The 13,232-nt window shown below is 44.8% G+C and overlaps 1 protein-coding gene across 3 annotated transcripts in view; it reads right to left on the bottom strand.

The window, feature by feature from the left end:
• Positions 1–13,232, bottom strand: part of obscnb (obscurin, cytoskeletal calmodulin and titin-interacting RhoGEF b) — a 656,492-nt gene that overhangs the window by 204,450 nt on the left and 438,810 nt on the right. For all 3 annotated transcript variants that reach the window (XM_085987453.1, XM_085987451.1, XM_085987452.1), the window contains 3 exons: positions 12,844–13,002; positions 3,492–3,669; positions 1,929–2,042 (listed from right to left, as the gene is read on the bottom strand). In XM_085987453.1, the coding sequence (XP_085843579.1) occupies positions 1,929–2,042; positions 3,492–3,669; positions 12,844–13,002 (451 nt within the window). The remainder of the gene's footprint in view (positions 1–1,928; positions 2,043–3,491; positions 3,670–12,843; positions 13,003–13,232) is intronic.

Genomic DNA, 13,232 nt, shown 5'->3' with positions numbered 1-13,232 from the left:
GTGGACATGGAAAAGCCTTCTCTACTTATGAGTGAATCCAGAACAAGTGGGTACAAATATAATGTAGCCAATAATAGATAAAATAAAGAATTTAAGAAGAATGCCTTTAAACAGAGTGATGAGTATGTGGAACTAGCTGCCACATGGGGAGTGATTGAAGCAGAGAGCAAGCACTGACACAGTTAAGGGGAGGCTTGATGCATACAGGAGGGAGAAGGGAGTAGACGGATATGGGGGCAGGATAGGAAGAGATAATTAGAGCGGAACGAAGCTCATGTGGAGTATAAACACTGGCACAGACCAGTTGGGCCGAATGTCTCGTTTCTGTGCTGTAGATTAGATACATAGAAAATAGAAGCAGGAGTAGGCCATTCGGCCCCTCGAGTCTGCTCCGCCATTCAATGCGATCATGGCTGATCATCCAAATTCAGTACCCTGTCCCTGTTGTATCCCTTGATCCCTTTAGCCTTAAGAAATATATCTAACTCCTTCTTGAATATATTTAATGAATTGGCCTCAACTGCCTTCTGTGGTAGAGAATTCCACAGGTTCACCACTCTCTGGGTGAAGAAATTCCTCCTCATCTCAGTCCTAAATGGCTTACCCCTTATCCTTAGACTGTGACCCCTGGTTATGGACTCCCCCACCATCGGGAACATCCTTCCTGCATCTAGTCTGTCTAGTCCTGTTAGAATTTTAAAAGTTTCAATGAGATCCCCTCTCATTCTTCTAAACTCTAGCGAATATAAGCCTAATCGACCCAATCTCTCATCATACGTCATTCCTGCCATCCCAGGTATCAGTCTGGTGAATTCTTTGTGAGGCCAAGCTAATTGAAATGTACTGAACTTTGAGGTAGATCCAACCTGTGGAAAACACTGCTGAAATTAAACATAACAAAGGAATGAGGGACCAGGTGGCAGTAAGTTAGCAGACAGTCCTTTTACCTGGGTTTGGACTCAGTTGAGACTGATGATATGAAAGTCTCCTCTCTCTGTTGGCTGTAAGGGTCCTACATGAAATGGGTTTGGACAATCCAAACTTAGTCCTTAGTGAGCACAGAAGTACATTTTGGACCATCTTCCCAAACTTTTCACTTACGTTCACAGCAAAGAGACAGTTTCCATAAGCAGATGTAGTCTTCTATGAAGTGAAGTTTGCACCTTTATGTATGCCATGCATGGGATAGGGTGAGATAAGGTTTGACTTAGTTTCTTACGAAACCTTATGTGCTTGATGATTCCACAGAGCCCACTTCGGCTCCTTCCATGAGAGTGCAAAGCACGAAACTGAGGACCCCAGGGCTGCTGTTGACATTCAGGCTCAATTGAAGATTAAACAATTTATTTTCAATAATCAGGCAATTAAGATATTAACCATTTCTCACACTTAAATAGATAAGGTGAAGAGTGGTCTTTTGGCCATCTAATGGTTTGTTTAGTTATCTCGCCCAACTGTAACGATGCAAACTATACAGTCAATGTGCCCTCCTATAAAGCCATGTTGAGAAATTATATCACTACATCAGTGTGAAAACCAGTGCACAATTTTTCTGTTTTTGCAAAAAAAAGTTTAAATTCCAGGACACAGCTGAGCCCAATTCTCTGCTCAGTCAACATCCAGACATGCACACTTTCCAGCAGAGAGTCACTGGGGTTTGTTTCCCTTTCCGAACTCAGGGGCACTGAGGCTGATTGTAGCATCTCAACAGCTGCCCCAGCTGTGATCAGCTAGCTTAGCAAAGGACAGAAATCAAACCTGGGATTTTCCAGTCAGTGGATTTATTCACCTCCTAGACCACCAAAGAGCTCTTATAAGCTTCTCTTAAAAGAAAAATGTGGATAACAGCATTGGTTGCCAGCTATTTTTTTGGTTTGACTGGATGCAAGTTATAGCGACATTTTTTAAACAGTTAAAAAAAAAATTACCTTTATACCATGTGACAACGGGCTTGGGATTTCCAATAACCAGGCACGCCAGTTTCACTGTCTGACCCATTTCAGCAGTACAATCTGCCAGTTTCTCCACAAATTCGGGGGGATCTAAAAACATACATATTCACTTGGTTCACAGTCTCCTTTATCCGTCACACTTTCTTATTGAAAATTCTCACTCCTTATCGATTTGGGTACAAGGTAACAGAATACAGAAAACAGCATTGACAGGTTTAAAAAAAAAAATCGTATTTTTCAAAAAATTGGTATTTTCTTCCTCCAAGAAGACTCATTAACAGATCATTTTCCCCTTTTACCAATAGAATTTTACTGAATTATTCACAATCATGGATCTTGGTATTGTTTAGTGCCAGAATTTTGAAGTAGAATAAAAGGTGTCAGTGGCAGTATATAGTTAAGTGAGTCAGTCAAACTTAAGTACATCACAGAATACAACACGGGCACTGGGTTAGACAATGACCTTTCACTTCTGTGGCCTGTGATATCAATCTGGGTTAGATTCTAGGACAAAAGTCTACACTTTTTACTAGCTAGAAAGGTCCTAAGAATTCTTTACAGACACAGGCTACAAAATAACACATAATTAACACGTTGGCAATCTCACTCTACGAGGTCACAAGGGTGGCTGGATGGAAAAATCAAAAAAATTCACTGTTGCAGTTGAGGAGCTCATCTGAGGTTGGGGTAAAGGCACATTGCAGTGCAGAAAAAGTTGAATTTCTAACTGCACGAGGAGACTTAGGAGTGCTTTATCTAGCTGAATATATTCCATGCCTCAGGACTGGCACTGATGTACTCCAAAAAAAATAAGCCAGACTGGGGCAGATTACAGAACAGTACTGTTACTGGGGTTGAGTGGCAAAGGGTAAAGTTTATTGGTGCATATAAAATATAATATAAATTGAAAATTCTAATAGTTACAAAGAGGATGTACTCAAGACATGTGACTACTTTATTGTAACTAAATGTCCTGGTGTGTAATCCTTGTTGCCAAATCATTGAAAAAGCAATAGTAAATTTTGAAGCAGTAACAACAACATCAACTTGTAGTTATATAGCGCCTTTAACGTAATAAACTTCCCAAGGCGCTTCACAGGAGCGTTATCAAACAAAGTTTGACACCAAGCCACATAAAGAGATATTAGGGCAGGTTGGTCAAAGAGGTAAGTTTTAATGAGCATCGTAAAGGAGGAAAGTGAAGTAGAGAAGCAGAGAGGTTTAGGGAGGGAATTCCGGAGTCAAGGGCCTTGGCAGCTGAAGGCACGGCTGCCAATGGATGGAAGGATTAAAATCATCGATATCAAGAGAGCAGAATTGGAGGAACGCAGATATCTCGGAGGGTTGTAGGGTAGGAGGAGATTACAGAGATAGGGAAGGGCGAGGCCATGAAGGGATTTGAAAACAACGATGAAAATTTTAAACTCAAGGCGTTGCTGAACCGGGAGCCAATGTAGGTCAGCGAACACAGGGGTGATGGGTGTGAATTAGGACACGGGCAGCACAATATTTATTACATGGATTTTGCCAGATACTTACTCCAGGCGGGTAGACTGAAGCGCTGCTGTATGCCACCAATGTCTTTTACCCATGAGGTCTTTATATTCACAGTTCGTGCCTGGAGAGTGTATTTACGTACAGAGTCTTCTCGTTCATGCCAGATTTCAAAGGATCGTTCATCACCCTCCACAAAGTCATTCACATCGATGTTAGTGAGCTACGTGAAGAAAAGTAGAGTTGAAATTCTGCACACAATTTTTTTTTTTAATAAAAGATTCTCGGTTCAGATGTTTCATCTTTCAGACTGATGAACAAGTGGGCAAAGTATACACCGCCATCAAAAGATCTTAACAGTTTCTAGGACAAGAGTAGTAGTAAACATTTTGTCCACAGGAAAACCCGGCAGGTACTTTAATGAACCGCATAGCCCAATATAGGAATACAGCAATACAAGCAAAAAATAAAATACTGCCGATCTTGAAATAAAAACAGAAAATGCTGGAAAAATGCAGCGGCCTGGAAGTTCCACTTGGTTGCGCTGGTTTATTCGGTGCAATTCACTCAAAATCGGCAAAACCAGCACTAAAGATCACAGAATTTTAAGCATAGAGGAACAGCCACATAAGCAAGGTACTGCAGGGTTGCTGCCACAATTGTACCCAACAAGATTCTGCATTTTCATGGGAGGAAAAATATACGGACCTTACTGTTTGATATGATGAACGACACATGCTTTGGCAGAGACCAATAGAATTCAGTGTGTTAAGTCTGTGTGTCCCAGTTATGCTTATTATAAATCACTGGACACAGACCACAAGAATAACTTTAACAGGTCTTTACTATTCGGAGGTCAGGGCTGAACTGCCCAGCAAATCCCTACACAACACTTATATACAGGTGTGGTCACCACCGGTATTACAGTATACAGCAGCCAAGAGAAAGTAGTACATCTCTTAAGGTAGTTCTCTTAAGGTGGAACAGGTTACATACACCACAATCCTCCCTTTTTAGCTTAACAGTTATATCCCCATTTAACATAACATAATAACATATATATATACAACTTCATGCAAAACAGTTCAAAGATTCAGTCTCTGAGTAGGCCTCCTGATTCGAGTTGGATAACGCCTTTCAGGGGTCTCTGATTCTCGTTGCTGGGGTGACTCATCTAGTTGGTCTCTTATGGATTGGACATCATCATCAGGTACATTCACTTCTGAGGTAGGTGCTTCAGGTTCACTAACTTCTTCCACGGTTGTCTCTGCCGTAACCATAGGTTCGACCCTTGTTCTCGATTCTACCAGTTGGTCAGCATATTACATTTTCACCAATATCTACCGTGTACATCAGGGGTCCTTGTCTGGCCCGAATTGTTCCAGATTGCCATTTCTCGTTTTTATAGTCCCGGGCTAACACTGGTTGTCCTATTTCGAAACTCCGAGTGGTCTTGTTATTTATATGCTGGAACTGTTTGTTTTCAACTTCCCTCCGCACATTTGGTTTTAACAAGTCCAACCTGGACCGCAACCTCCTGTTATAGAACATCATGGCAGGACTTTGGTTTGTCACTGCATGAGTGGCGTTTCGATATGCCAGTAGGAATTTGTCCACCTTGTGTTGTAGTGGAATCTGATCTTCGCTCATGGCCTTTATTGCGTTTTTGAACGTTTGTACAAATCTCTCGGCCAACCCGTTTGTAGCCGGATGATATGGGGCAGAGGTATTAATGTTTCACCCCATTCTTCTTCATGAATTTCTGGAATTCTTCTGACACGAACTGCGGTCCGTTGTCTGAACATATTTGTTCTGGCAATCCATTTCTTGCAAATATCGTTCTTAGCACCGCGATCGTTGTAGTGTCCGTGTGTAGATAAAGACACTGAAGACAGGAGTTGGTTCATAGGTATTTACTAAGCAAGTCTGGGGGGGGTTTCTAAAGGATATACACAATACACAGGCTTATATAGCCCAAGTGGCAATTACCGGCATTACGCACACCTGGGGCTCTTAAAGGCACATACACCACAATTCCTCCCCTTCTAGCTAACTAGTACATCATATTTTAAGTAATTATTAATTACATGTTATATGCAAAATAATATACATTGCTGTATTAATTAATTATAAGTTAGTCTCTCAGGAGGCTTCCTGACTCGGTCCGGATAACGCCTCGGGGGTGTAGTAGTTTCTGGTGGTGTAGTAGGTTCTTCTGGCAAGGCTGATTCGGCTTGAAGGCCAGTGTCGGGTTCATCGGGCTCCAGTATCACCGGATCGGAGGTAGATATGGGTATCTCTACTTCATCGTTAGATGTATAGAGTGGTGGTGTAGGTTGTCCCTTTTCGGATGATTTGGTCAGCATGGCGCCTTATTATGCTGTCTCCGATGTCCACGGTATACATCAGTGGTCCTAATCGTGTGCAGATAGTTCCAGGCTGCCATTTCTCGGTACGGTAGTCCCGGGCCAAAACCGGTTGGCCTATCTGGAAGGCCCTAGTTGGCCTTTCGTTCATGCCCTGAAACTGCCGGTTCTCCACGTCCCTTCGGATGTTGGGCTTGACCAAATCCAGCCGGCATCTTAGGTTTCTATTGTAGAACATCATGGCGGGAGTTTGGTTAGTAACCATATGCGTTGCATTCCTATATGCAAATAAGAAGTTATCCACCTTGTGCTGAAGTTTTATGTCTTCATTACCCATGGCCTTGATGGCCTTCTTGAAGGTCTGGACAAACCTTTCAGCCAATCCATTGGTGGCGGGATGGTATGGGGCGGACGTGTAGTGCTTTACCCCATTGTTCTTTAAGAACTTTCTGAATTCTTCGGACATAAATTGCGGTCCATTATCAGAACATATCTGCTCTGGCAGCCCTTTCCTGGCAAATATGGGCCTTAATACTGTGATGGTTTTTTCCGTGGTGGTGGAGGACATCTTTATTACCTCCGGCCACTTGGAGTGTGCATCAACTGCGATTAAGAACATTGAGTCCATAAATGGACCAGCAAAGTCAATGTGCACCCTTTGCCAGGGAGATGAGGGCCACTCCCATGGATGTAAAGGGGCCTGTGGCGGAGCATTTTGGACCTTCTGGCATCCTAGGCAGCTCTTGGTCATGTCTTCGATGTCTCCATCGATACCTGGCCACCATACAAACGCCCTAGCTAGGTTCTTCATTTTCACTCCACCCAGATGCCCCTCGTGAAGCTCCTTTAGCACTTTATCCTGGAGTTTGGGTGGAATCACCACTCTGGATCCACACATCAAGGTTCCTCGGCACACTGACAGCTGTTCTCTTCTTTGCGAGAATGCTGGCAACAGTGGTTCGCCATGTGCTGGCCATCCCTTCACTGTTAAATTGTAGACCCGTGAGAGAGTAGGGTCATTTCTTGTCTCCCTTTCAATGGCAGAATTTGTCACCGGTAGACATTCCACTATGGTAGAGTGGAATATCTCTACTGGGTCTACTGTAGGTGCCTCTTCTATCGTTGGCAACGGTAGGCGTGATAAACCGTCAGCATTCCCATGCTGTTTTGACCCTTTGTATTCAATGTTGTATTGGTGTGCCCCTAGAAAAAGGGACCACCATCTTGTAGAATGTATAAATACAACTTTTGTATTTCTTTGCCGTTGTATACCACAGGCACCCTTATTTTTCCTTTGGGGTAGACTTTCTGCCCCGTATATGTTTTTAAGATAATGGATGTGTCTTTTAGAGGTATATGCGAAAATAGCCTCTCGTAATCTCGTCGATTTATTACGGTTAGAGCTGATCCTGTATCTAGCTCCATTTTAACTGGGGACCCTGCTATTGTGAGGGTACCCCAAATGGTTTGGTAATCCTCTTTGGCAAGTACATTATGTAATTTGAGACAGCTTAGTCTCTTGTTTCCGGAGTCGCTATCGCTATTCTGGTCTTCGGAGCTACTGTCCGCCATCATTTGTACCTTCCTGTACTTTTCTTTATTGATTTTTTGTTTTCTGTCAGTGGATTTATTTTGTCCAGATTGGCATACCCGTGCAATGTGTCCAATCTTACCACATTGCCTGCATGCTTTGCCCTTGAACCAGCAGTCCCTCTGGTTATGGGTGGATCTGCCGCAGCGATAACATCTTCCGAACTCCTGTGTCATTTTATGGGTGCCGAAGTCCTGTGTCTCTTGTTGTATCTCTGCAGCTCCTTTTGCTGCTGCTTCGTATGATACAGCCATACTGAAAGCTTTGTCCAATGTTAAATCTTTTTCAGAAAGCAGTCTTTTTTGTGTTCCTTCACTTAAGAGACCGCAAACAAATTTGTCTCGAAGATAATCCGATAGTCCTGCTCCGAATTGGCAGTACTTTGATAGCTTTCTTAATTCGGTTAGGTAATCAGCGTTACTTTCATTCTTGTGTTGATTTCTCTTGAAGAACTTGAATCGTTCCGCTATCAGCAGCGGTGTTGGGTTTAAATGCTCCTGCAGGGTATCAACAATTTCTTTAAAAGTCTTGTCCTTTGGTTTGGCTGGAGTGATTAAATTTCGTAACAGCCCGTATGTCTTCGCGCCCATTAAGTTCAGAAGTACTGAAGCTTTTTTTTCATCTGTTATTCCATTTGCAGTGCAATAAACCTCTACTCTTTCCACGTATGTGGTCCAATCTTCTATTTCGCCATCAAAAGCCTCAATATTACCAGATTTAGGCATTTCAGAAAAGATATGGCGCTTCCTGCGCTTTTTTTTCTCTCTGTAGCAACGATATGGCGCTTCCCGCGCTTTCCCGCCGCTGCTACCGATAACAACGCTGTTTATTCACTGTTGGAGACTCGTTCCCGACGGAGGTCTAAACGCTGACCTGCTTGCCGCGCCGGCCGTCTCTCGAGTGCACCCTCCCAGTCCGTTATTGCTTGCCTCCGATTTCGCTGCCTGTCTCAGATGTAGAGCCCACCGCTGGAGCTCCAGCCTGACGCCCAGGAAGGATTAGCGCAGTACCTGTCACCAGCTTGGCCAGCTGGTGAAACCACAGTTTCTCTTACTTCCTTGAGTCTTCTGGACGCTGGAGGAATCGATGTCCTTGAGGTGCTGCCGAATTGCAGGTAAGTCCGTTTCCACTTCGTCGCCACTGTAGTGTCCGTGTGTAGATAAAGACACTGAAGACAGGAGTTGGTTCATAGGTATTTACTAAGCAAGTCTGGGGGGGGTTTCTAAAGGATATACACAATACACAGGCTTATATAGCCCAAGTGGCAATTACCGGCATTACGCACACCTGGGGCTCTTAAAGGCACATACACCATAATTGCTCTTAAAAGGCACATACACCACAATCGTCTTTTCCGAGGTAGTGGTAGTCATCTTAATCACTTCTGGCCATTTAGAATGTGCGTCCACCGCAATTAAAAACATGGAGTCCATGAATGGACCAGCAAAGTCAATATGTACACGTTGCCATGGGGTTGAAGGCCATTCCCATGGATGCAGCGGTGCAATCGGAGGTGCATTTTGCACTTTTTGGCACCCTGAGCAGCTTTTCGTCAGATCCTCTATCTGTTGGTCGATACCCGGCCACCACACATAAGCCCTAGCAAGGCTTTTCATCTTGACTCCCCCCAGATGACCTTCATGCAGTTCCTTTAGAACTCTCTCTCTTAACTTAGGAGGAATAATCACCCTTGTTCCATACATCAATGTTCCTTGACAGACGGACAGCTGGTCTCGTCTTGCTGAGAATGCTGGTAACAGTGGATCACCATGTGCTGGCCATCCCTTCACTGTCACTTCGTAGACCCGGGACAGTGTCGGGTCGTTCCTGGTTTCTCTTTCAATACTTGCATTGGTGACTGGTAAACATTTGATGATGGTCGACTGAAATAACTCAACAGGGTCAACCGTCGGTGCCTCCTCCTCTGTAGGTAGTGGCAGGCGCGACAGCCCATCAGCATTACCATGCTGCTTTGTACCTTTGAATTCAATCTGATATTGATGTGCCCCTAGGAAAAGGGACCATCTCTGGAGTCTCTGTGCTGTCATCACCGAAACACCTTTCTTAGGGTTAAAAATGGATACCAACGGCTGGTGGTCTGTCAGAAGCGTAAACTTTTGGCCCTGCAGGTAATGATTAAACTTCTTTACTCCCCACACAAGGCTGAGAGCCTCCCTATCTATCTGAGCATATTTGCGCTCAGCGGAGGTCAATGATCTGGATGTGAACGCAACTGGCCTCTCCAGGCCATTTGGCAACTTGTGTGAGAGTACTGCCCCAATACCATATGGAGAAGCATCACAAGCCAAACGAATAGGCAGCGTTGGGTTGAAGTGAGCCAACACTTCCTCTGAGGTGATCAATGCCTTGCTTTCGCGAAAGGCCCTCTTACAGTCCTCGCTCCACTTCCATGGTACTCCCTTCTGCAAAAGAGCGTTCAGCGGGTGCAGCACAGTGGATAAATTTGGCAGAAACTTATGGTAATAGTTAATCAACCCTAGGAACGACCTCAACTGGGATACATTATCCGGAGCGGGAGCCTTCACAACAGCTTCGATCTTGTCAGGAGACTTATGAAGCCCCTCCTGGTCAATGACATGACCACAGTACGAGATCCGCTTCTGAAAGAACTCACATTTCTGGCGATTAACTCGAAGTCCATATTCTTTCAATCTGGTGAGCACCAGTTCCAAATTTGCAAGGTGTTCCTCGTCATCATCTCCTGTAATCAGAATATCGTCCAGGTAACATTGTGTGCCTGGAATTCCCTGTAATACCTGCTCCATGGCCCTCTGCCAAATTGCTGGAGCTGATGCCACTCCAAAAACCAGTCTATTATACCGGTACAAGCCTCTATGCGTGTTGATCGTGAGATACTGGCATGACTCTTCCTCAACTTCCATCTGTAAGTACGCCTGCGCCAGGTCTATCTTGGTGAAGTGTTTCCCGCCAGACAACGAAGCGAAGATATCCTCAATCCGCGAAAGCGGATACTGCACCGTGTGAAGCACCGGATTAACAGTGATCTTGAAATCTCCACAGATGCGAACCTTCCCCGGTTCCCCCGGCTTGTTGCTCGATGAACGCTTCATGACGGGGACAATGGGCGTGGCCCACTCACTCCAGTCTACCTTAGACAGTACTCCTGAACGTTCTAGCCCTTCCAGCTCAGCTCCCACAGCAGGTCGTATCGCATAAGGTACCGGTCTGGCTTTGAAAAATTTCGGGTTTGCATGTTCTTCAACCTTGATGTTTGCCGTAATTCCTCTCAGTGTTCCCAGTCCCTGTTGGAACACCTCTTTAGCATCGTCCAATATTCTGGACAATCGTTTAGGTTTGACATCTTTTTTACCGGAATCTACCGTTAGTGCTTTTAAGGAATGCCAGTCCATATTTATTTTCCTAATCCACTCCCGTCCCAGTAGTGGTGGACCTCCCTCAGGTAGCACATATAAGTCCATTCCTCGGCTTTCTTTGCCCTTGTGGACCACCTTTACCTCTATCTTCCCGATGGGGTATACTCTTTGCCCCGTGTATGTTTTCAACACAATCTCCATATCCCGTAGGGGAATATGTGGGAATAACCTTTTGTAATCTTGCTTATTCATGACCGTCAATGCCGATCCAGTGTCCAATTCCATCTTCACTTGGACTCCTGCTATCTGAAGTGTGACCCAGATTGTTTGGAGATCTGCTTCATTACCAACATTGTGTACTCTTAGACTACCCAGTTCATTACTGCTGGAGTCTGAATTTGACTTCTGTTCGTTCGAACTGTTCTCTGTCACCTTGTGTACCTTTCTGTACTTTTCCTGCGGTGACTTTTTGTTGCTGGTCTTCTTTCCTGACCAGCATACTTTAGCTATGTGACCAAGCCTGCCACATTTTCTGCATTCCTGATTTTTGAACCAGCACTGGTTCTGATCGTGCGTTGTCTTTCCACAACGATAGCATTTTACTGTACCCAAGACCATTTGATTGGTGCTGAGTTCCGGTGACCGTAGCTGCATTTCCGCAGTGCCTCTTGCTGCGGCTTCGTGCGATGCTGCAATAGTGACAGCTTTATCAAGCGTAAGATCATTCTCCTCAAGCAGTCGCTTTTGTGTTCCTTCTTTTAACAATCCACACACAAATTTATCTCTCAGCGCATCTGCTAGTCCTGTTCCAAACTGACAGTACTTTGATAGCTTACGCAGTTCAATTAAAAATTCAGCGTTGCTTTCGTCTTTCAGCTGCGTTCTTCTGTAAAATTTAAATCGTTCCGCTATCATCAGCGGCGTGGGGTTTAAATGATTTTTCAGGACAGTAACAATATTCGCGAAAGTCTGATCCGCCGGTTTATCTGGTGACAGAAGGTGCTTCAATAGCCCGTTTGTCTTCGCACCCATTGAGCTTAATAAGGTTAGTGCTTTCTCATCATCTGGTACCTTATTTGCTTTACAATAAACTTCCATGCGTTCTACATACGTGGTCCAATCTTCGATATCACTATCAAAGGTATGAATGTTCCCATGTTTAGGCATCCTTGCAAGTTTAAAAAACTTTTCTTTTTCTCAAAATGGCGGCTTCCCACGCTTGTCTTCTTCCCCCGCCTACTAAAATGGCGGCTTCCCGCGCTTGGCGGTCTTTCCCGCGCTCGTCTTCTTCCCCCGCCGACTACAATGGCGGATTCCCGCGTTTGCCTTCTTCCCCCGCTGGCTGCAATGGCGATTGCCGTGCTGCTGCCGTTCTCACCTCCCCAGCGGTTCTCATGCAGCCCGGTCCTTTACACCGGCTGCGTTTGAGTTCTCCGCGGCTCTCGCGCCTTAAGCTGCCCCAGTTGCTGCGCCTCTCGGCCTCGATTGCAGCCCGGCCCTTTTCACCGGCCGTGGTCGAGTTCTCCGCCCTTTTTCCTCCGTTTTCCCTCCCCCACTCCACAGTCAACGCGGCCGACTTTCTGCTCGTGTCGCTGATCGGCTTACCCACCACCGTGGTAGAAGGGATGGTCACTGCCTGTTGCTGATGGAGGGCTTCGTGGTCAGAATTTTTCTTTTTAACCCGGGTTCTCGATGCCTCCCGTGCGATGGTGCTCAGCAGGATGATGAGGGCGGATGCCTCTTCTCGACGCCCGTTCTGAGGACGAAGCTGCCTTGGATGTAAAACTGCCGCAGGGTAAGATCGGACTCGTCGCCACTGTTAAGTTTGTATGTCCCAGTTATGCTTATTATAAATCACTGGACACAGACCACAAGAATAACTTTAACAGGTCTTTACTATTCGGAGGTCAGGGCTGAACTGCCCAGCAAATCCCTACACAACACTTATATACCGGTGTGGTCACCACCGGTATTACAGTATACAGCAGCCAAGAGAAAGTAGTACATCTCTTAAGGTAGTTCTCTTAAGGTGGAACAGGTTAAATACACCACACAGTGTTTGATACAAAATATGCAAAACTAACCTTCATCAGATTTTTAAAGATGTAACATTGCGTATCTGTCCTGCTGTCTCTTTTTGGTTTGCAGGTCAGGAAATGGTTTTTGAAGAGAAAAGCAACGCGTTTGTGACCCTTCCATGACAGCCTTGCACCAGGCGCTCCCTCCCACACAATAAAATGTCCCTAGAAAAAAGTGCAAAGCTATTTAGTGCATTTCAGACTAACTTGTTTTCTTTGTGGGAATAATGGTTAGAAAAATGTGCATATGAGTACTACAATATTATATGTACTCTAGCTCTTCAAGTATATAATATCAGATAGAATTAGATGATATTCCTCTCCCCAAAAAATGATCACAAAGCACTGGTGATCTCTACTACCAAAAAAGAGTAGCAATGTTATGGGAACACCAT

Source organism: Somniosus microcephalus, chromosome 5, assembly GCF_052327205.1.
Source record: "Somniosus microcephalus isolate GS21.2 chromosome 5, FLI_Smic_1.0, whole genome shotgun sequence".
NCBI classification, from domain to species: Eukaryota; Metazoa; Chordata; class Chondrichthyes; order Squaliformes; family Somniosidae; genus Somniosus; species Somniosus microcephalus.
This window is presented reverse-complemented; position numbering and strand designations above follow the sequence as displayed.